Here is a 25,161-nt window from a genome sequence, read left to right on the forward strand (position 1 = left end):
GAGATCACACAGCACAGTATGAGTACAAGGTAATGCTTAGTCACTGGATGGAGCATGGAGATCACACAGCACAGTAGGAGTACAAGGTAATGCTTAGTCACTGGATGGGAGCATGGAGATCACACAGCACAGTATGAGTACAAGGTAATGCTTAGTCACTGGAGGGGAGCATGGAGATCACACAGCACAGTATGAGTATCAGATAATGCTTAGTCACTGGAGGGGAGCATGGAGATCACACAGCACAGTATGAGTACAAGGTAATGCTTAGTCACTGGATGGAGCATGGAGATCACACAGCACAGTATGAGTACAAGGTAATGCTTAGTCACTGGATGGAGCATGGAGATCACACAGCACAGTAGGAGTACAAGGTAATGCTTAGTCACTGGATGGGAGCATGGAGATCACACAGCACAGTATGAGTACAAGGTAATGCTTAGTCACTGGAGGGGAGCATGGAGATCACACAGCACAGTATGAGTATCAGATAATGCTTAGTCACTGGAGGGGAGCATGGAGATCACACAGCACAGTATGAGTACAAGGTAATGCTTTGTCACTGGAGGGGAGCATGGGGATCACACAGCACAGTATGAGTACAAGGTAATGCTTAGTCACTGGATGGGAGCATGGAGATCACACATCACAGTATGAGTACAAGGTAATGCTTAGTCACTGGATGGGGCATGGAGATCACACAGCACAGTATGAGTACAAGGTAATGCTTAGTCACTGGATGGAGCATGGAGATTACACAGCACAGTATGAGTACAAGGTAATGCTTAGTCACTGGATGGGAGCATGGAGATCACACAGCACAGTATGAGTACCAGGTAATGCTTAGTCACTGGAGGGAAGCATGGAGATCACACAGCACAGTATGAGTACAAGGTAATGCTTAGTCACTGGATGGGAGCATGGAGATCACACAGCACAGTATGAGTACAAGGTAATGCTTAGTCACTGGATGGGAGCATGGAGATCACACAGCACAGTATGAGTACAAGGTAATGCTTAGTCACTGGAGGGGAGCATGGAGATCACACAGCACAGTATGAGTACAAGGTAATGCTTAGTCACTGGATGGAGCATGGAGATTACACAGCACAGTATGAGTACAAGGTAATGCTTAGTCACTGGAGGGGAGCATGGAGATCACACAGCACAGTATTAGTACAAGGTAATGCTTAGTCACTGGAGGGGAGCATGGAGATCACACAGCACAGTATGAGTACAAGGTAATGCTTAGTCACTGGAGGGAAGCATGGAGATCGCACAGTATGAGTACAAGGTAATGCTTAGTCACTGGATGGAGCATGGAGATCACACAGCACAGTATGAGTACAAGGTAATGCTTAGTCACTGGATGGAAGCATGGAGATTACACAGCACAGTAGGAGTACAAGGTTATGCTTAGTCACTGGATGGGAGCATGGAGATCACACAGCACAGTAGGAGTACAAGGTAATGCTTAGTCACTGGATGGGAGCATGGAGATCACACAGCACAGTATGAGTACAAGGTAATGCTTAGTCACTAGATGGGAGCATGGAGATCACACAGCACAGTATGAGTACAAGGTAATGCTTAGTCAGTGGATGGAGCATGGAGATCACACAGCACAGTATGAGTACAAGGTAATGCTTAGTCACTGGATGGGAGCATGGAGATCACACAGCACAGTATGAGTACAAGGTAATGCTTAGTCACTGGATGGGAGCATGGAGATCACACAGCACAGTATGAGTACAAGGTAATGCTTAGTCACTGGATGGAGCATGGAGATCACACAGCACAGTATGAGTACAAGGTAATGCTTAGTCACTGGAGGGGAGCATGGAGATCACACAGCACAGTAGGAGTACAAGGTAATGCATAGTCACTGGATGGGGCATGGAGATCACACAGCACAGTATGAGTACAGGGTAATGCTTAGTCACTGGAGGGGAGCATGGAGATCACACATCACAGTATGAGTACAAGGTAATGCTTAGTCACTGGAGGGGAGCATGGAGATCACACAGCACAGTAGGAGTACAAGGTAATGCTTAGTCACTGGATGGGAGCATGGAGATCACACAGCACAGTATGAGTACAAGGTAATGCTTAGTCACTAGATGGGAGCATGGAGATCACACAGCACAGTATGAGTACAAGGTAATGCTTAGTCACTGGAGGGAAGCATGGAGATCACACAGCACAGTATGAGTACAAGGTAATGCTTAGTCACTGGATGGGAGCATGGAGATCACACAGCACAGTATGAGTACAAGGTAATGCTTAGTCACTGGATGGAGCATGGAGATCACACAGCACAGTATGAGTACCAGGTAATGCTTAGTCACTGGAGGGAAGCATGGAGATCACACAGCACAGTATGAGTACAAGGTAATGCTTAGTCACTGGATGGAGCATGGAGATCGCACAGCACAGTAGGAGTACAAGGTAATGCTTAGTCAGTGGATGGAGCATGGAGATCGCACAGCACAGTAGGAGTACAAGGTAATGCTTAGTCACTGGATGGGAGCATGGAGATTACACAGCACAGTAGGGGTACAAGGTAATGCTTAGTCACTGGATGGGGCATGGAGATCACACAGCACAGTATGAGTACAGGGTAATGCTTAGTCACTGGAGGGGAGCATGGAGATCACACATCACAGTATGAGTACAAGGTAATGCTTAGTCACTGGAGGGGAGCATGGAGATCACACAGCACAGTATGAGTACAAGGTAATGCTTAGTCACTGGAGGGGAGCATGGAGATCACACAGCACAGTATGAGTACAAGGTAATGCTTAGTCACTGGATGGGGCATGGAGATCACACAGCATAGTATGAGTACAAGGTAATGCTTAGTCACTGGAGGGGAGCATGGAGATCACACATCACAGTATGAGTATCAGGTAATGCTTAGTCACTGGATGGGAGCATGGAGATCACACAGCACAGTATGAGTACAAGGTAATGCTTAGTCACTGGAGGGGAGCATGGAGATCACACAGCACAGTAGGAGTACAAGGTAATGCTTAGTCACTGGATGGGGCATGGAGATCACACAGCACAGTAGGAGTACAAGGTAATGCTTAGTCACTGGATGGGAGCATGGAGATCACACAGCACAGTATGAGTACAAGGTAATGCTTAGTCACTGGATGGGAGCATGGAGATCACACAGCACAGTATGAGTACAAGGTAATGCTTAGTCACTGGAGGGGAGCATGGAGATCACACAGCACAGTATGAGTACAAGGTAATGCTTAGTCACTGGAGGGGAGCATGGAGATCACACAGCACAGTATGAGTACAAGGTAATGCTTAGTCACTGGATGGGAGCATGGAGATCACACAGCACAGTATGAGTACAAGGTAATGCTTAGTCACTGGAGGGGAGCATGGAGATCACACAGCACAGTAGGAGTACAAGGTAATGCTTAGTCACTGGATGGGAGCATGGAGATCACGCAGCACAGTATGAGTACAAGGTAATGCTTAGTCACTGGAGGGGAGCATGGAGATCACACAGCACAGTATGAGTACAAGGTAATGCTTAGTCACTGGAGGGGAGCATGGTGATCACACAGCACAGTATGAGTACAAGGTAATGCTTAGTCACTGGAGGGAAGCATGGAGATCACACAGCACAGTATGAGTACAAGGTAATGCTTAGTCACTGGAGGGGAGCATGGAGATCACACAGCACAGTATGAGTACAAGGTAATGCTTAGTCACTGGAGGGAAGCATGGAGATCACACAGCACAGTATGAGTACAAGGTAATGCTTAGTCACTGGATGGAATATGGAGATCACGCAGCACAGTATGAGTACAAGGTAATGCTTAGTCACTGGATAGAGCATGGAGATCACACAGCACAGTATGAGTACAAGGTAATGCTTAGTCACTGGATGGAGCATGGAGATCACGCAGCACAGTATGAGTACAAGGTAATGCTTAGTCACTGGATAGAGCATGGAGATCACACAGCACAGTATGAGTACAAGGTAATGCTTAGTCACTGGAGGGGAGCATGGAGATCACACAGCACAGTATGAGTACAAGGTAATGCTTAGTCACTGGAGGGAAGCATGGAGATCACACAGCACAGTATGAGTACAAGGTATTGCTTAGTCACTGGATGGAGCATGGAGATCACACAGCACAGTATGAGTACCAGGTAATGCTTAGTCACTGGATGGGAGTAGTGTTGGGCGAACAGTGTTCGCCACTGTTCGGGTTCTGCAGAACATCACCCTGTTCGGGTGATGTTCGAGTTCGGCCGAACACCTGATGGTGTTCGGCCAAACTGTTCGGCCATATGGCCGAACTAAGAGCGCATGGCCGAACGTTACCCGAACGTTCGGCTAGCGCTGTGATTGGCCGAACGGGTCACGTGGTTCGGGTAAATAAATACCCGATCCACGTCATTTCTCCGCCATTTGTCTGTGGGTTTAGCTTTGGGTAGGCAGGCAGGGTAGTTCTCTCTCCAGCCAGGCTAGCCAGGGTCCCCCCAGTCATTGTGTCGCTGCTGGGAATAGTAGTACACCGCTCACCCACACTATATAGCATTGTGTTTACTGCCACTCTGTGTGTCTGCTGGGAACAGTAGTACACCGCTCACCCTGTATAACATTGTGCTCTGTGTCGCTGCTGGGAATAGTAGTACACCGCTCACCCACACTATATAGCTTTGTGTTTACTGCCACTCTGTGTGTCTGCTGGGAACAGTAGTACACCGCTCACCCTGTATAGCATTGTGCTCTGTGTCGCTGCTGGGAATAGTAGTACACCGCTCACCCACACTATATAGCATTGTGTTTACTGCCACTCTGTGTGTCTGCTGGGAACAGTAGTACACCGCTCACCCTGTATAGCATTGTGCTCTGTGTCGCTGCTGGGAATAGTAGTACACCGCTCACCCACACTATATAGCATTGTGTTTACTGCCACTCTGTGTGTCTGCTGGGAACAGTAGTACACCGCTCACCCTGTATAGCATTGTGCTCTGTGTCGCTGCTGGGAATAGTAGTACACCGCTCACCCACACTATATAGCATTGTGTTTACTGCCACTCTGTGTGTCTGCTGGGAACAGTAGTACACCGCTCACCCTGTATAGCATTGTGCTCTGTGTCGCTGTTGGGAATAGTAGTACACCGCTCACCCACACTATATAGCATTGTGTTTACTGCCACTCTGTGTGTCTGCTGGGAACAGTAGTACACCGCTCACCCTGTATAGCATTGTGCTCTGTGTCGCTGCTGGGAATAGTAGTACACCGCTCACCCACACTATATAGCATTGTGTTTACTGCCACTCTGTGTGTCTGCTGGGAACAGTAGTACACCGCTCACCCACCACTGTATAGCATTGTGCTCTGTGTCGCTGCTGGGAATAGTAGTACACCGCTCACCCACCACTGTACAGCATTATGTTTAGTGCCACTCTGTGTCTCTGCTGGGAACAGTAGTACACCGCTCACCCGCCACTGTATAGCATTTCTGTACTGCCACTGTACTGCTGCCAGTGAGCGTGAACTTTAAGGATAAGTGAAATGAAGAAGAAATCCTGTGAAAGAGGGAGGGGCAAGGGAAGAGGTGTTCCCCCTGACGGTTCACGTACAGGCCACAGTGGAGCACCGAAGAAAACCCACTCAATACCGCCCATGTTGTCCAGGAAATCAACCCTCACAAATCCAAAAGAACAGGACCAGATAATTAATTGGATGACCTCTCAAGCGTCCAGCAGTGGGTTAAGCAGCACCAGCACATCACGCACGAGGTCCGAGTCCTCAGCCAGTTACAAGGAGCCAGTGGGCACAAAGCTGACACAACCGGCAGCGACACCACGCACACAACTGCCAAATAACCAGTCCGAAGAATTTCCTCAGGACACAATGGGGTATTCGCAGGAGCTATTCCCAGCCCAACAAACTTCCACCTTTCAAAGGTCAATGGAACAGCCAGAAATGTTGTGCCCGGATTCACAACCATTGACTGTGGGAAATGCACCGCGCACTGAAATGCAAGGCGAGTCCGAGGACTTTGAAACCCAAATCCCAGAGCAAGTTGGGCAGGAGGGGTTTCAATTGCAGGAGGTTGGCCGAGAAGATCTTGAAGACGACGTTGGAGTGTGCTGCGCAGAGGTTGTTGTGGGGAGCTCTACTCCACGGCGGCGGCCCACAATCACATATGACGAGTTTGAGGAGATGGAAGAGGAGGAGGGTATGGACAATGTTGACAGAGACCCAGATTTTGTATGTGAAGGAGAACATCGCCGTCGTAGCAGCACAGATGATTCTGTTGAAGAACCCACTGCTGCACGAGTTCGCCTTGTGCCACAAGGTAGGCGGCGCGAAATTTCAGGCACCACAAGCGTGGAAGTTCAAGTGAGACGCAAAAGAGGCGCAAACAGAAATCGCCAGCAAGCAGGTGCTCCAAAGTCTGGCCTTTCTTTGAAGACTGCAGTGAGGATGGTACCATGGTGATTTGCAAGGTGTGCAAGACCCGCCTGAGCAGGGGGAAACATATTAACAACCTCTCCACCACCAGCATGACCCGCCACATGGTATCCAAACATCCCACTCTGTGGGCGCCAGGACAGGGTACCAGCAACACTGCCTCCCTTGGGGTCACCAGACTCACCACCAGACCCTCCTCAGCAGCAGCAGTAGCCCAGCCATTGCGTGGTTCACAACAACATTCACAAACATCAGATGACGCTGACACTGTCACTTTCCGGAATAGTGCTCTTGAGGTCTCCCAGTCATCAAACACAACAACCAACATCCGTTCAGTGTGCAGCCGTACGGTTCAGTTGTCTGTCTCGGAGATGCTTGAGCGCAAGAGGAAATTGCCAGCAAATGACCCCCGGGCCGTGGCACTAACAGCCAGCATAGCCAAGCTTCTGGCCTGCGAAATGCTGCCATATCGAGTGGTGGAGACAAACAGCTTCAAGGGCATGTTGTCAGTGGCCATCCCATGTTACGTGGTTCCCAGCCGCTACCACTTTGCGTGCTCTGCAGTGCCTGAGTTGCATGATCATGTGGTCAGCAAAATAACCCGAAGCTTGAAGAATGCCGTTGCCTGCAAGGTTCACCTCACCACTGACACCTGGACGAGTGCGTTCGGCCAGGGTCGATACATCTCCCTTACCGCGCACTGGGTGAACCTTGTGGAGCCTGGCAGCGATTCCACACCTGCTACGGCGCGGGTGTTGCCCACGCCGCAAACCGCTGCACCGCCGTCCCTCCCACTGGATAACAACAGCAGCACCTACCTCTCTGACTCCTTCTCCTCCAACGCATTTCAAAGCTGTACCTCATCCGGAAACGCTAACCCAGCAGCAGTAGGATCGTGGAAGCAGTTCAGCACAGCTGTTGGCATGCGTCAGCAAGCGTTGCTGAAGCTGATCTGCCTTGGGGATAAGCAGCACACAGGGGAGGAAATTTGGAGGGGAATAAAGGAACAGACGGATTTGTGGCTGGCACCGCTGGACCTGAAACCGGGCATGGTTGTGTGTGATAATGGGAGTAATCTCATTCGCGCTTTAAGGTTGGCTAAGCTGACACACATCCCTTGCCTGGCGCACGTGATGAACCTAGTAGTTCAGCGGTTCCTGAGGACATACCTAGGCGTGGCCGATCTTCTGTTGAAGGTGCGACGAGTGGCCAAACATTGTAGAAATTCCAGTACTGCTTCGGGGGCACTCGCCAAGATGCAGGAGCGCTTCAATCTCCCCCACCATCGCTTGCTGTGTGATGTTCCTTACGCGCTGGAATTCTACGCTGCACATGCTAGCCCGCTTTTGCGAGCAGAAGAGTGCAGTGGTCCAGTACATGACGGCGCAGTACCGAGGCGCATCCGGACAGCTGCCAAGCTTCTGTGGATCCGATTGGGCCAACATGTTGGACCTCTGCCAAGTCCTCCAAAATTTTGAGCAATCCACGTTGCTTGTGAGCAGTGACAACTCTTCAGTCAGCATTACCATACCACTGCTGTGTTTACTGAAGAAGTCAATGTTGAAAATCAAGGAAACAGCTGTCATGATGCAACTGGGGGAATCTGAAGGAGAAAACGATCAGCGTAATGGTACCAACATCAGGCCATCCGCCTCAGGAAACGCTGGCCCCAGCAGCTATGATGAAGAAGAGGAGGAGGAACAGCTGGAGTTGGAGCAGGAATTTCATGCCACCACTGACGAGGGCCAGAGCGGTGCACGTTGGACTTCCACAATTCAGCGCGAATGGTCAGCAGAAGCAGACCAGGAAGAAGGTGACGACTATGATGCATCACAACAACGATCACAATGCTCACAAGAGGATGATGAGGATTCTGGCAGGACTCTGGCACACATGGCTCAATTCATGCTAGACTGCATTGAACGTGACCCACGCATTGTGCGCATTCTGGACAACACCAATTACTGGGTTTATACCCTTCTGGATCCACGGTACAAACACAATGTTCCAAAACTGCTTGAAGAACGAGTCAGACAGGTCAAAATGGAAGAATACCAGCAGGCCCTTGTGGAGACTTTAGAGAGGAGATTGACATCCTCCCCCTCCTCTAGCCAGTTGTACGCCGACAGACTGACTTCCGCAAACCTAGGACGACCAGGAGGGCAGCAAACAACACAAGCCGCAGCTAGTGCCCAAAAGGGAATGGTATCGGCAGTGTGCTTGGAGTGGGAAAATTTTCTGACACCCATGCAGCAGCCCACAGAACAGCAAGCGTGCAGATCCACCTCCAACACCGATCGCCTGTACAAGATGGTCAAGGACTACATGTCAGATGGCGTAGCTGTGTTGAACAATCCATCTGCACCCTTCAACTATTGGGTATCGAAGCTAGACACCTGGCACGAACTGGCAATGTACGCAATAGAGGTGCTGGCTTGCCCGGCAGCCAGCGTTATGTCGGAACGCTGTTTCAGTGCTGCCGGAGGCATCGTCACAGATCGGCGTATCCGCCTCTCCACAGAAAATGCAGACCGTCTGACTCAAATTAAAATGAATCAATCCTGGATTGGAAATGACTACGCAACACTCCCGGACCCCAACCAAGTAACATGAACAATGACCATCTGTGATGGGTTAGCGTTACCGGTCCCTTTTCCTGGAACCTCTTATCTGTATTACATTTATGACTGCATGGCGGCAAAAATCATGCTATCCGCACGCTTCTTGTCCTCATGCAAGGCCTGGGTTGTTGTGTCTCAAAGCGTGGCCTTCTCCTCCTGCGCCGCCCTCCTCCTGTTCCATCACGTGTGCTGCTGCTGGGTTAGCGTTGCCGGTCCCTTTTTATGGAACCTCTTTTCTGTATTACATTTATGACTGCATGGCGGCAAAATGCATGCTATCCGCACGCTTCTTGTCCTCATGCAAGGCCTGGGTTGTTGTGTCTCAAAGTGTGGCCTTCTCCTCCTGCGCCTCCTCCTGTTCCATCACGTGTGCTGCTGCTGGGTTAGCGTTGCCGGTCCCTTTTTTATGGAACCTCTTATCTGTATTACATTTATGACTGCATGGCGGCAAAAAGCATGCTATCGGCACGCTTCTTGTCCTCATGCAAGGCCTGGGTTGTTGTGTCTTAAAGCGTGGCCTTCTCCTCCTGTTCCATCACGTGTGCTGCTGCTGGGTTAGCGTTACCGGTCCCTTTTCCTGGAACCTCTTATCTGTATTACATTTATGACTGCATGGCGGCAAAATGCATGCTATCGGCACGCTTCTTGTCCTCATGCAGGGCCTGGGTTGTTGTGTCTCAAAGCGTGGCCTTCTCCTCCTGCGCCGCCCTCCTCCTGTTCCATCACGTGTGCTGCTGCTGGGTTAGCGTTGCCGGTCCCTTTTCCTGGAACCTCTTATCTGTATTACATTTATGACTGCATGCCGACAAAAAGCATGTTACCTGTGCAAAGAAAACAGACATTTCCCGCATTTAAAAGACAGTTTTCCCTTTGAAACTTTAAAATCGATTTTCTCAAAAACTATAAGCTCTTTTTGCTACATTTTTTTTCCTCTTGTACCCACTCCCAAGGTGCACATACCCTGTAAATTTGGGGTATGTAGCATGTAAGGAGGCTTTACAAAGCACGAAAGTTCGGGTCCCCATTGACTTCCATTATGTTCGGAGTTCGGCGCGAACACCCGAACATCGCGGCCATGTTCGGCGAACGTTCACGAACCCGAACATCCAGGTGTTCGCCCAACACTATGGGAGCATGGAGATCACACAGCACAGTATGAGTACAAGGTAATGCTTAGTCACTGGAGGGGAGCATGGAGATCACACAGCACAGTATGAGTACCAGGTAATGCTTAGTTACTGGAGGGGAGCATGGAGATCACACAGCACAGTATGAGTACAAGGTATTGCTTAGTCACTGGCTGGAGCATGGAGATCACACAGCACAGTATGAGTACAAGGTAATGCTTAGTCACTGGATGGAGCATGGAGATCACACAGTGCAGTATGAGTACAAGATAATGCTTAGTCATTGGATGGAAGCATGGAAATCACACAGCACAGTATGAGTACCAGGTAATGCTTAGTCACTGGATGGGAGCATGGAGATCACACAGCACAGTATGAGTACAAGGTAATGCTTAGTCACTGGATGGAGCATGGAGATCACACAGCACAGTATGAGTACAAGGTAATGCTTAGTCACTGGATGGGAGCATGGAGATCACACAGCACAGTATGAGTACAAGGTAATGCTTATTCACTGGCTGGAGCATGGAGATCACACAGCACAGTATGAGTACCAGCTAATGCTTAGTCAGTCACTGGATGGAGCATGGAGATTAGGTAAGTTAGGTTCACTCAGATCCATAGGATGGGTGTTCGGTGATGGAGGTGCATGATCAGGTAAAACACACAAGGAGGAGGACCCTGCCCAAGGGCTTACAATCTAGAGGGAGAGGTAAGCACATGAAAGGTAGCAGACCAAAGTTCAGCTGCGGGTTTATAGCACCAGTGAGGAAGTGTAGGGGGGGGGGGGTTGGGGGAGACACAGGTAGGCCAGAGTGAAAAAGGTGAGTTTTGAGGGCCTTCTTGAAGATGTTGAAGAAGGGGAAAACCCTATTGGGGGAGGGAGAAAAGTTAATTGAATACGAAGGGGCCTCTGCGTCAGATCAGTCTTTTGTTGGTAGTTACTGATCTCTTCCTCATGTGTCTATCATCACAGCACTCAGTGTGTTCTATTATCCCAGCAGGAAACTCCGTACCGGATTGTGCACAGGTTGGATCAAACATCACTCGGTGTGACATGAAGTGTCCTGACAACTTCCCCGTCCTGCTGCTCTCCAGGAGATGTGGAGAGGAGGAGGAGGAGAGACTGCTGCAGATCGTCTGTCACATCAGCCGCACTGAACGCTTCCACCCCAGATTCCACCTGGACATCAGCAGCGGCTGCTGGACCCTCCCCCAGGCTGGGAGGGGAGACTCCTGTGTGTATGAGGTCCGGGATCGGGGTACTGGAGATAAAGTCCTGTCCTCTACATCCATCCGTGTGCTGGGTAAGAGTCCATATCCTGATATATAATGCACTAGGAGGTGCGCTGGACATTGAATCATACACAGTTATGGTAAAATTGAAAAGAGAACGTATTTATTAAAAGGATGTTCCAAACACTGCTGTACCTTAGACACATAAGTATTCCACGCAAACACCTTTCACACATGGAAAAGCATGCTGGTTCCCCTTAAAATGGATAATTATTCAACAGATCTGTACAAAAAACATATATATGTATATCCTCATAAAATTATATATAAAAATTGCATTCATAGGGTTAAATGCTCACAAACGCTAGTTGCATCCCCTCTTGGATGGTAGAGCCTCTGTGTGGAGGGAATCAAAAAGTAAAATTGCACCACAAGTACCAGAGTATAATCCCTCCGCACTCGGTAGTCCAGTTACACCGCGGACTTCTTACCCAATCCAGCCGCTTGTAACCTTCCTGGGCAGTCTCCTTCCCGGGGAATCCTCTACCCCAATTCAATACCAGTCCAGGGGTGTGCCACGTAGTACCGCTCCAGCGGTCAGCTGTGCTTCCCAAGCGCTGCACCGCAACTCACTCCAATGGACGACTTCCGGTTCTCCGAACTCAGGGCAAAAACGTCACTTCCCTGTGTACGTCCGCCCGATGGCTGAAAGTGATTTCCTTGCGTTCCACCACTGCCAATCCACTCGCGAGCCACAAGCAGTAGACGGCTGATAGGCAAAAGCAGGGAGTAGATCTATATTCACTGGGGCGCCCCTATAGAATCACAGACAGCATTTGATTGACATGTTTCGACGACGCGGTCGTCTTCATCAGAATCTGGGGAACAATATGGAAGTCGCCATCTTTTATAGGATGGTATTCCCCAATTAGCTCCTCCTTGCGTTGCATTAAAGTGATATTCCTCTCCTTGTCTACATGTTCATCACGGGAGTGCATTTACTCATGACCTGTTGTTTATGTCAGTAGAGAGTTGAAACCCTTCACAGCGATAAGGGGGCACTCTACACAGATAACTTCGTGCTTCACAGAAATGGAAAGTTCTTATTTCACAAACTCCTGTTATATTAAAATAGTGCTCCTCTCATTATCCTCATATTATTCGCTGAAGTGTTTTCACTTGTAGCTGAATGTCATATAGATCAGAAGTTCATGCTTATCACACCAATTAAGGGGCACTCTGCATCGATATCTCCAACTCCACCGGATTTGGGGGGTATTAACCCCCAAGTTCCTGTTTCAATTTATTTCAATCGATGCCCCCCATATCTTTAGATACAATCACGACTACATAATTAAGTTTTAAAAAAACAACAATTTTCTTTATATATTGAATATTATGGGGGAATCCAGCAATGCTTTGGAGAACCAGGATGCTTATACCATAAGAGGTAATACACTAACTCATAAAACCAAACAATTCCATTTCATCATTCAAACCTTTAGGTATCAGGGTGTCTAAATTAAAAATCCACCTACTCTCCTGTCTCGACATTTTGGCTATGTAGTCACCCCCCCTTACGTCTCTATGTACAACCTCCAAGCCAAAATATACCACCTCCCGTACACTGCACATATGGAATTCCCTAAAGTGCTTGGACAATGGGTGTCCCTCCCACCCCTTCCCAATATTATTTAAATGTTCACCAATTCTGCTCGATAGGGTTCTTTTAGTACGACCAATGTACTTTTTATTACATGGACAGATAAGGCAATAGATAACACCCTCAGTATCACAGGTGATTAGATCTCTGATTTTATATATATCCCCCCTTTCTGCTACTTCCACTATCTTTTTATAATTCTTGGTCTTTTTACAATTAATACATCTCCCACATCTCACAAATCCTCCATTATTTCTTGATTTCGGGGCATATATATAGCTACTGGCCGCCGTTGCTACCTTAAGGCCTATATTGCTACATCTTCTATAGACAATTGAGGGTTCTATAGGTAGGATCTCATTCAACAATTTGTCCTGTCTCAGGATATTCCAATGTTTAGAAATGATATTACGCACCATTCTACTACACGGACCATACCTCAAGTTTAATTTTAATGAATGATCTTGTGTTTCCCCTCTATTTTTCTTCTTAATAAGTAAATCTTTTCTTTCAATACTCTCTACAGCATTTTTTGCTGCTTCAATATTATCTTTGGTGTAACCTTTTTCACTAAATTTCACCGAGAGTATTGATACCTCCTTCTTATATTCTTCATCTTCTGTGCAGTTCCTTTTGAGACATATAAACTGGCCCTTCGGTATAGTGTTCAACCAAGGAGGAAAGTGGCAGCTTGTAGTTAGTATGTAACTGTTGACGTCCGTGGGCTTGGAATATGTCCGTGTTTTTATTTTCCCATCCTCCACATATATACTAATATCTAAGAAATTAATCTCTTTATCACTAATTTCTGACGTGAATTTCAAATTTACAGTATTTTGATTTAATTTAACTATAAATCACTTAGAGAATTTATAGTTAAATTAAATCAAAATACTGTAAAGGAGGTATCAATACTCTCGGTGAAATTTAGTGAAAAAGATAATATTGAAGCAGCAAAAAATGCTGTAGAGAGTATTGAAAGAAAAGATTTACTTATTAAGAAGAAAAATAGAGGGGAAACACAAGATCATTCATTAAAATTAAACTTGAGGTATGGTCCGTGTAGTAGAATGGTGCGTAATATCATTTCTAAACATTGGAATATCCTGAGACAGGACAAATTGTTGAATGAGATCCTACCTATAGAACCCTCAATTGTCTATAGAAGATGTAGCAATATAGGCCTTAAGGTAGCAACGGCGGCCAGTAGCTATATATATGCCCCGAAATCAAGAAATAATGGAGGATTTGTGAGATGTGGGAGATGTATTAATTGTAAAAAGACCAAGAATTATAAAAAGATAGTGGAAGTAGCAGAAAGGGGGGATATATATAAAATCAGAGATCTAATCACCTGTGATACTGAGGGTGTTATCTATTGCCTTATCTGTCCATGTAATAAAAAGTACATTGGTCGTACTAAAAGAACCCTATCGAGCAGAATTGGTGAACATTTAAATAATATTGGGAAGGGGTGGGAGGGACACCCATTGTCCAAGCACTTTAGGGAATTCCATATGTGCAGTGTACGGGAGGTGGTATATTTTGGCTTGGAGGTTGTACATAGAGACGTAAGGGGGGGTGACTACATAGCCAAAATGTCGAGACAGGAGAGTAGGTGGATTTTTAATTTAGACACCCTGATACCTAAAGGTTTGAATGATGAAATGGAATTGTTTGGTTTTATGAGTTAGTGTATTACCTCTTATGGTATAAGCATCCTGGTTCTCCAAAGCATTGCTGGATTCCCCCATAATATTCAATATATAAAGAAAATTGTTGTTTTTTTAAAACTTAATTATGTAGTCGTGATTGTATCTAAAGATATGGGGGGCATCGATTGAAATAAATTGAAACAGGAACTTGGGGGTTAATACCCCCCAAATCCGGTGGAGTTGGAGATATCGATGCAGAGTGCCCCTTAATTGGTGTGATAAGCATGAACTTCTGATCTATATGACATTCAGTTACAAGTGAAAACACTTCAGCGAATAATATGAGGATAATGAGAGGAGCACTATTTTAATATAACAGGAGTTTGTGAAATAAGAACTTTCCATTTCTGTGAAGCACGAAGTTATCTGTGTAGAGTGCCCCCTTATCGCTGTGAAGGGTTTCAACTCTCTACTGACATAAACAACAGGTCATGAGTAAATGCACTCCCGTGATGAACATGTAGACAAGGAGAGGAATATCACTTTAATGCAACGCAAGGAGGAGCTAATTGGGGAATACCATCCTATAAAAGATGGCGACTTCCATATTGTTCCCCAGATTCTGATGAAGACGACCGCGTCGTCGAAACATGTCAATCAAATGCTGTCTGTGATTCTATAGGGGCGCCCCAGTGAATATAGATCTACTCCCTGCTTTTGCCTATCAGCCGTCTACTGCTTGTGGCTCGCGAGTGGATTGGCAGTGGTGGAACGCAAGGAAATCACTTTCAGCCATCGGGCGGACGTACACAGGGAAGTGACGTCTTTGCCCTGAGTTCGGAGAACCGGAAGTCGTCCATTGGAGTGAGTTGCGGTGCAGCGCTTGGGAAGCACAGCTGACCGCTGGAGCGGTACTACGTGGCACACCCCTGGACTGGTATTGAATTGGGGTAGAGGATTCCCCGGGAAGGAGACTGCCCAGGAAGGTTACAAGCGGCTGGATTGGGTAAGAAGTCCGCGGTGTAACTGGACTACCGAGTGCGGAGGGATTATACTCTGGTACTTGTGGTGCAATTTTACTTTTTGATTCCCTCCACACAGAGGCTCTACCATCCAAGAGGGGATGCAACTAGCGTTTGTGAGCATTTAACCCTATGAATGCAATTTTTATATATAATTTTATGAGGATATACATATATATGTTTTTTGTACAGATCTGTTGAATAATTATCCATTTTAAGGGGAACCAGCATGCTTTTCCATGTGTGAAAGGTGTTTGCGTGGAATACTTATGTGTCTAAGGTACAGCAGTGTTTGGAACATCCTTTTAATAAATACGTTCTCTTTTCAATTTTACCATAACTGTGTATGATTCAATGTCCAGCGCACCTCCTAGTGCATTATATATCAGTCTTAGAGGTTAGGTGTGGTAAGGGGGTAACCACACCTCAGGCGGTTGCAGCAGGAGGAAGTTATTTTGACCCTATTTTAGCAGCGCCCTCCAGTGCGTTCTTTTTAAGAGTCCATATCCTGCATCACACTTCCCCCTAACCTCCATTGTACTCTATGGGGGAGCTGACGTTATACCGCATGTCATAGAGGTCAGTAACACTGGTGACTGTATGTGGGGGAGGGGCTACAGATCACATGATCAGTGTGGGAACAAGAGCTAGCAATCTATCCTATGTCCCTGTGCTGGTGTTCTATGACTGATGGGGCGTGTATGTAGGAGAGGGGTTGCAGATCACATGATCAGGGTGGGTACAAGAGCTAGCAATCTATGCCATGTCTCTGTGCTGGTGTCACATGACTGATGGGATGTGTATGTGGGGGAGGGGCTGCAGATCACATGATCAGGGTGGGTGCAAGAGTTAGCAATCTATGCCATGTCTCTGTGCTGGTGTCACATGACTGATGGGGAGTGTATGTGGGGGGAGGGGCTGCAGATCACATGATCAGTGTGGGTACAAGAGCTAGCAATCTATGCCATGTCTCTGTGCTGGTGTCACATGACTGATGGGGAGTGTATGTGGGGGGAGGGGCTGCAGATCACATGATCAGTGTGGGTACAAGAGCTAGCAATCTATCCCATGTCTCTGTACTGGTGTCACATGACTGATGGGGCGTGTCCTCCTGATCATTGCAGATCCGGTTCTCATCTACAACATAAGCAGTAACAGCAGCCGGCTGGGGGAGGACATTGCTGTGACTGTCCAGTTCTCTAGAGAAGAGAGCAATGTGACCTGGGAGCTGGACGGGGGGCGTCTCCCTGAGAGATACCGGCTGATAGATGACAACAGGACGCTGATTATCCCGAGTGTGCAGAGAGACGATGCCGAGAGGACATTCCGGGTCAGGGTCACCAACCCGGTCAGTGAGGAGGTCCAGGACTACCGGCTGGAGGTCAGAGGTAAGGGGGGGCGGGTACTGGGGTGATCATGTGACCTGTATAGAGGGGGAGGGGGCAGTGTCAATGAGGAGGTCCGGGACCACCAGCTGGAGATCAGAGGTAAGGGGGGCGGGTACTGGGGGTGATCATGTGACCTGTATAGAGGGGGCGGTGTCAGTAAAGGAGGTCCGGGACCACCGGCTGGAGATCACAGGTAAGGGGGGTGGGTACTGGGGTGATCATGTGACCTGAATAGAGGGGGATGGGGCGGTGTTATTGTGTGAGGGGGAGTGCACAGCAGTTAAGCTACACGACAGTGCAGATGGATAATGAAGTCTTATCAGAGGCATAACAATAGACCCTGCAAGGGATGCAGCCGCAGGGGGCCCCAGAAGCCAGAGGAGGCCCTGTGGGAGAAGTTTCTTTTCCCTGTCCTGAGAGACAGAACAATTGTGCAGAGAGCAGAAAGTTTTTTCCTCTTCATGCCTTAGTTGTCAACATCTTCATGCCTTAAGAATCACTCATGCGCCTATATATACCATCACATATACAATTTTATTCAATTCATAAATTCAAATTCATATATATATTACACTAATATGCAAGCATACACTAGCCAACTTTCTCAGTCCCACCTCCCTATGGCAAACAGTCTGGCACACGCCACAACATATACCTATAGATTGATTCGCTGAGTAAACTTCGTTCTCTAGCATAAAATTGCACCAATCCCTATAGCACCTTTCCAATGTTTAAAAGTGTTTTTGCACCTTTAAAATGGCAATAATGGCCTTTTTTGTTCAAAAATAAAAAATAAATAAAAATAACGTCCTGTGAGCTCACAAAGGTATAATTCATAAATCCAACAGGAAACCGTTCATGTTAAATAGCTTGAATCTCGTCTTGCAAAGCTTTAGACATACAATTTCATATACATCCACCAGGAGTAAAGTGGATAATTCCGCATTCCTTGGTATGCAAATTAGATCTTGCAGGATTTTGTATAGGCAGATTGCATTTGCACAGACCTCTAGAAACAAATAGCATCCTGCAGAACTTTACAAAAGCAGAACTTTTAAAACCAGATAACGTCCTGCAGACTTTTCAAACTTCCATTTCTTTGCATAACATTCAAGCAAAATAGCGTGCTGCGGGTCCAAAAGGACAGTTCAAACAACTCACGCAGCCTAAGGGGTAGATAACTGATTCCTTTATGCTTACGGTTCCGCTATGTCTTCTGGCAGTATGAGCCCCGGCCGGTGGCTCCCGTGTTAACCTGACGTCTGCCGCGGATGTTAAGCACTTTGCTGAAGAATCGTTCCTCAGATTCAATCCGGAACTGTAGAGGTGACGTCACCACTCTGACAACCCAATGCCGACTAGTTTCGGTGGGATACGCCTACCTTCCTCAGGGCGTGTTCTCGTTTGCTTCTCAGCTCTTTTTATATCATAGCTCCACCCCTTTCTCTACGCTATTTGCTACAAATGCCCACAATGTGTTTTTCTCCATAGATCTGCATGAAAACATATAAGAACATTCCTTATGTAAAAGCGAACAATTCCACATCTAAATTCAATCCCAGCAGAGCCAAACTGTTCAATATATAAATCCAATCTTTCTCGACAGTTTGAATTGCATAGAATCTAAAGGTCTGCAGGCTTCCCCCATGACATTCCCAGAAATGTTTGCTTAGTGGCAATTTATTATTTCTTTTTCTAATACTGTTCACATGCTCTCCAATTCTAGATGAGAGTTTCCTTTTTGTTCTTCCCACGTATTGCTTATTGCAACCGCATTCTATGATATATATTACACCTTTGCTGTTACAGTTTAAATTACCATAAATATCAAATTCTTCCTGGGTCACTGCTGATCTAAATTGTTTTATTGGTGCATTGTACTTTGGTGCATTGTGGTTCAATCAATTCACTCGTATTAGGCGGAATTGTACCGACCTAGAGGACTTCGATTTGCAGGCAGACATCTTAAAGGATAGGTTTTTAGAAAAAAAGTATGAGGAAGAACTAGTTGAACATGCCTTAAAGGAAGTAAGAAATTGTCCTAGAGAAAGGGTACTAGAAAGCAGAATGAAAGAAGATTTGACTCCACCACTAAGCATTAAAATGCAATATAACCAACAGTCTCGAGATATCAAGAGGGTGGTGGATAAATATTGGGGTATTCTCCAACAGGATAGGACCCAAAATGGGATTTTAACCGAAAAACCAAGGTTTACATTTTGTAAAGCAAATAATCTGAAAAATATGATTGCACCAACTGTTGTTGAAACCAAGAGAGTAAAGAAACAGAAAGGGTCTTTTAGGAGGTGTGGTTTTTGTGTTCCATGCAAAAGCACCAAGTACAATGCACCAATAAAACAATTTAGATCAGCAGTGACCCAGGAAGAATTTGATATTTATGGTAATTTAAACTTGAATTTATGAATTGAATAAAATTGTATATGTGATGGTATATATAGGCGCATGAGTGATTCTTAAAACTTTATGAATGCTTGAATGGTGGGGGTGTGAGTAACCCCATTTATCACTGACTGCAGCCAATTGAATTAATTTTATATTGAGTGGGCACAAATCTACCTGTTTACATTTTTATCTTCATGCCTTAGTTGACTGCATCTGCTCAGCCACTGATAAGGAATCATACAAAGTTTTGTAGACAATGGTTTGTAGACAGTCCCTATTCAGTATTCAGAAGAGTCTTGTGTACAGCCCCATTCTACCCTCAGCCTTTCTACCCCTCCCCAAGTACTGTGTCCTGTAGTGATGCTTGAGGAGTCAGGGTACGGAGACAAAAAGCTTTCTGCTCTCTGCACAATTGTTCTAATGACTGTATCTCTGCAGCCACTGATTACAAACCATTGTCTACAAAACTTTGTATGATTCGTTGACAGTCCCTATTCAGTGTGCAGTAGGCTCTTGTGTACCGCGCCCAGCCCCCAACCTCTCTACCCCTCCCCAAGTGCTGTGACCATTGCCGACAATGTAATGGGAAAACCCCTCACCAATTCCGTATTACTAGGCCACAGTTGCCACGCAGGTCTCATGCACTAGAGACTTCTGGAGGCAAATCCACCGTGTGCACAGTAAAGATTGGTTGATGATGCCCATCAGGGATTGGCTTTAGAGTACTTCAGTACTGGTAGTCGGAATTCTAATTAAGGCTAATTCATTCACCTGTGCCTGCGGGAAGGGGAGGGGGGAAAACTTACCCAGAGGGGGGGGGGGGGGGGGGTTATGGGGAGAGTTGATTCATGATGTCATTTTGGTATTTGTAATGAAACGTGCGTTTGTGACTCAAATGATGCATTCGATATGACATATTGAAGGCGTCACAGATGGCCACACTTGTGTTTATGACCCTTGTGAGACGGGCCCCCAGGCTGTCAAGGGCACCAAGGGAAGGGAATGTGTGTGCTCATTGAGGGGCCCATGAAGTTTTGCTGGGGGAGCTGCACCACCCCCGGACACCACACTAACCAATATTGCACAAGTTCCTTCAAATACAAATCTCTCAATTGTAAAGTTCATGTAAAGCACCGTGGGGTTCGCTGTAACCACTTATCACAGTCACATTTCCATTGGCAAGACTGCACATTCCACCTCCTCCATGTTACAACCTGCAAGCACATAAATCACTCCACACAGCGTGATATTGTAGCTATAATTCCACGCCACCCGCTGTTCATGATCCGCACGTGCATCACACCACCTGCTCACTCTTATGTAACGCACAGTCGCACACGCTCACCAGATCCAAACCACCGAGGGAAGCAGGTGGCTCTAAGGTTCAGGCAGGGAACACACTTGTCTTCCAGTTTTCTGCGCACGTTTTCTGCACACCAAGTTTGTTTCCATGCAGGAAAACGCACACTGTTTTTCACAGCAGCTAATGTGATTGATAGAGAAAACTGACAAAATGTGCAAAGTCGTCATGAAAAAGTCAGTTTTTTTTTCTGCGTGCGAAAAACATATTAAGTGTGAACTAGCCCATTGATTAACATGCGTTCTCAGTTTTTATGTGCAGAAAATGCGTTCGAAAACAGTCAAGTGTGTCCCTGCCTTAATCATAGGCATCACACTGCGACTTTGTAATCTCCGGCACAAACCCCTCTCAGGCTCTGAGGTCTTCAATAAACTTTAATCCGTGTCTCATCCATAAAAAGTTAATTTAAAACAAACATAGCGTAAAACCGTTAAAAAGATTGCATACCCTGCGCTGAGTGTGCACTTGCGTATCCACAGTGATAAAACAGCACATCTATAGATCAACAGCGGGGTCTGCCTGTAATGGGTGTTGCGTCAGAATGGGTAACGGCGTCTCGTATCCCCCTCTCCACGGCTTTCCTTCGCTCTCTATCATCCGGACAGTTCCTGGATGATGTCAGACGCACTAACTCCGCCCCCTGAATTGTAGTGACGCCACTGATTAAGAGCTCGAGTAATTCACCACAATGGTAACCAATATGAAAAAGGTCCTCAGCCCAAGTAATCTGTATTCAAAAAAAGTATATATAAAGGCACGGGGTAATTTCTCATAAATCAGAAATGTTTATTGGTGATGCCAAAAAGAGTTAAACTAAACTACAAATGTATGCAAAAGTGGTGAACATGTTAATCTCTGCAGAAACCTGCAATGTATAAAATCATCATTAATAAGCGGGCTTACAAACATCACCAACACTGATACTTAGGAGCCGCTACATTTGCTGTAACAGTTCATCCCAAGGTGTTTTAGAATGAATCGCTCACAACAATTCCTAGAGTTCCATGTACTCCATACTCCATATAAAGTAACATAGCTTGTTCACATAAAAGGGCAGGAACTGGGATAGCTGGTAATCTCGGGAACCGGGATATCTGGTAATCTCGGGAACCGGGATAGCTGGTAATCTCGGGGACATGGGGGACTGGGGACAGCAGATATTGCACAGGACAGCCTGGATAATGTGGGAGGGGAGCTGTATAGAGAATAGTGTTGTCCGGATCATGAACGATTCTGATCTTTGATCCGAATCTCTTTTGTGAGTCGAATCATTCGGATCATCAAAATGAACAATTCGGATCGCAAAGGGGGCGGGGCCAGGAGCGGCATGCCCCCCTCTCTCAGCGGGTAGCGGGGGTCCTGGAAGCAGAGCAGAGATGGATCGCTCAGTTGAATGGGAGCCAGCCTTGCAGGGACAGGTAGATGAGAGAGGGGACATGGGTGCCACTGCCAGATATGTGTAGAGCACACTACTGGCTATAATGTGCTGCTCATTCCTGTGCTGTCTGTTCCTAGTTGTGAACAAATGGGAAAGTTTTGTCTCAGAAGCACAGCTCAGTAACTTTGCAGACAGCGTGCTGGGCTAGAATGACAGGGCAGGCACTGTGATTGCAGGGCAATATGATCCTCCTGCACTGCTCTAAACAGCTGCACTTACGGTATCTTCTCCCTAAATGTATGATGAGTGTTCAGGTGAGAAAAGGGGAATGCTTTCTTTCACTGTGCGACGTTTGCATTCAGAGTATACAGATGAACATACAGGTGAAATATATTTATTAAAGCATATGATTGCAACATGTGGGTATTGTGTGCAAACAAACATTTCTGCTCTCTGCTTGTCCCTCCTCCCTTCTCTGTCCACTCCCTGCCCGTCTCTGTCCATCTTCTCCCCTTCTATGTGTGTCCACCCCCCCCTCCCCTTCTCTGTCCACTGCAGGAAAAGACCTGTCCTGCTAGTCATTTCACCCCCGAATGCTTCCCTAGTAAAATGATTCGAGATTCGGATCAAAGATCCGGATCTTTTCAATGATCCGATTCAAATCTTCCGAATCATTGAAAAGATCCGTACTTCCCATCTCTAATACAGAGCACTGCTTCCTGTCCACTGCCTGTGACATCACTGGAGCTGAACTTCCTGTACAGAGGTCAGCCGATGGGGAGGGACAGAACAGAGGGGGCGGGGAGAACCTTTACCAGATTCATCGCTAATTAGCTCTAATTATTTCTGTTCAGCGCTAATTATCACTTCCTGAATGGTTTTGTCTCTTTCTTGTCTCCTCCATGCTTCCCTCATCCAGGGACGGATCAGGTGAGACATCACTGGAGATATGTGCTGATGGATTGCATGTTTATCACACACGTAACATTGTATGTTCTGTTTCCTTACAGAGCCTGAGCGTTCCTTGTGGATGAGAGGCATTTCCATTGCTGCTGCTGTGGGCGTCACATTGCTGGTTGGAGTGATGATCTGTATTATATATCGGGTGAGTAACCGTCATTTATAAAATGATGAATTCATGATGATCCAGAGTCGGTGGAGGGGAGGTCAGTGAATGCACAATCCTCTCTGTTAAAGCGAACTTGGGAGGGTAAAATTAAAAATAAATGCCTCAGAAGAGGGAAGCCTGTAGAGGGTGCCAGATCCCCCTGGTGTCCATCTGTTCCACCTCTGGGTCCCTCTGATATATCTGACACGCATGTCCTATATGTTCTAGTTGGCTGCACTCCCATCCAAGTACGAGCTTCCTCATACTGGGCATGTGCAAGGAAGGTCTGCACATGCCCAGTAGAATGAAGCTGCTCCTGCATGGCCTTTTCCTGCACAAGCCGGTGTAATGTCTGATTGCGCTGCCCGGAAGCTCCCTGCCACACTGAGTAGCGCGCATGCCCAGTGTGAAGTTAATGATGCTGCTGGAAGTAAAATACTAAATATCTCCGCTCCCGCACCTCTTACACTCCCCAAATTTTCAGGGTAGGGAGGGGACCCCCCGAACGACCTCTATGCCAAATTGCAGCCCCCGAGACCCGCTGGTTCAGGAGATAGGTTTCTGTAATCTATCTCGGGAACCAGCGGGTCTCGGGGGCTGCAATTTGGCATAGAGGTCGTTCGGGGGGTCCCCTCCCTACCCTGAAAATTTGGGGAGTGTAAGAGGTGTGGGAGCGAAGATATTTAGTATTTTACCTCCAGCAGCATCATTCAATAGGAACTGTGGCTGCACAGTCTCCTACTGCGCATGCGGGGCAGCGCAAATCCACAGGGTTATAGCTTGTTCATTATTATAGATAAAATCATATTGACAGCTCAGTTTTACTGGTTTTGTCTTTATTTTTTTGGGACATGTCCTACTGCCTAATAAAGATTTACTGCGTTCTCTGGCAACAAGAAGTGTTATTTCTTCTGACTAAGGACATGGATGCCGGATTTGGAGGCAGTAATAAGCTGTCTTTCCTGTCTGTCAGGGTCGGATGGGAACTGTGGAATGACTTTTATGTGCACATAAGCAATATAAACACGTTTGTTGTTTATGTTTCCAGCATACAGAGCTTAGCGGGAAGCTCTAACTTCCTCCTTAACAAAATTAGAAGTTCCTCTTAATATTAATGCAAACCTGTTAGGAAAAAAATAAATAAATGCTAGATAATTACCCAAGTAGTGAGAAGATCCCCCGCTGCTGCCCTGGACCCTCTTCATCTCCGTGGCCGTGCCCCTATACAAGTATGAGCGTCTTTGTACTGGGCACGTGCGAGGACAGTCCCTACATGGCCAGTAAAACAAAACCATGTGTACACCACTTTGTATTGGTCTTTCACGTGAAATTCCAATAAAATTGATTCCTGTTTGTGGCAGTAATGTGACAAAATGTGGAAAACTTCAAGGGGGCCGAATACTTTTGCAAGCCACTGTATGTATCACTTACAACACATAAAGAAATAGAAGTACAGAAATACACAACAGCATGTACAAATACAATATAAATAAATACGGGAATAAATACCTAGTAATAATGCATCCAGGTGGTATGATCCAGAGAAAGCATGTTCCCTGATGTGATACTGCCATCTAGTGGCAAGAGATAGCACAAAAGCAGCCCTAGAATCTACAATGGATATATGACATCTAGTGGTTAAAGGACAGCACTGAAGGCAAATCACATGATTGTCCCGCAGCTTATTAGTAAACAGCCGTAAGAATTAATAAGAAAAAAATGTGTACAGAATAATACAC

General features: G+C 46.5%; 1 protein-coding gene across 2 annotated transcripts in view; it reads left to right on the forward strand.

Moving 5' to 3' along the window:
- Nucleotides 1-25,161, forward strand: part of LOC137545166 (uncharacterized) — a 155,121-nt gene that overhangs the window by 104,696 nt on the left and 25,264 nt on the right. The window contains exons 2-4 of one of the 2 annotated variants that reach the window (XM_068266279.1): nucleotides 11,211-11,516; nucleotides 16,910-17,173; nucleotides 23,325-23,419. In XM_068266279.1, coding sequence (XP_068122380.1) covers nucleotides 11,211-11,516; nucleotides 16,910-17,173; nucleotides 23,325-23,419 — 665 coding nt within the window. The remainder of the gene's footprint in view (nucleotides 1-11,210; nucleotides 11,517-16,909; nucleotides 17,174-23,324; nucleotides 23,420-25,161) is intronic. The other variant, XM_068266280.1, reaches the window with a different exon arrangement.

The sequence above is a fragment of the Hyperolius riggenbachi genome, chromosome 2 (assembly GCF_040937935.1).
Source record: "Hyperolius riggenbachi isolate aHypRig1 chromosome 2, aHypRig1.pri, whole genome shotgun sequence".
Lineage (NCBI taxonomy): Eukaryota > Metazoa > Chordata > Amphibia > Anura > Hyperoliidae > Hyperolius > Hyperolius riggenbachi.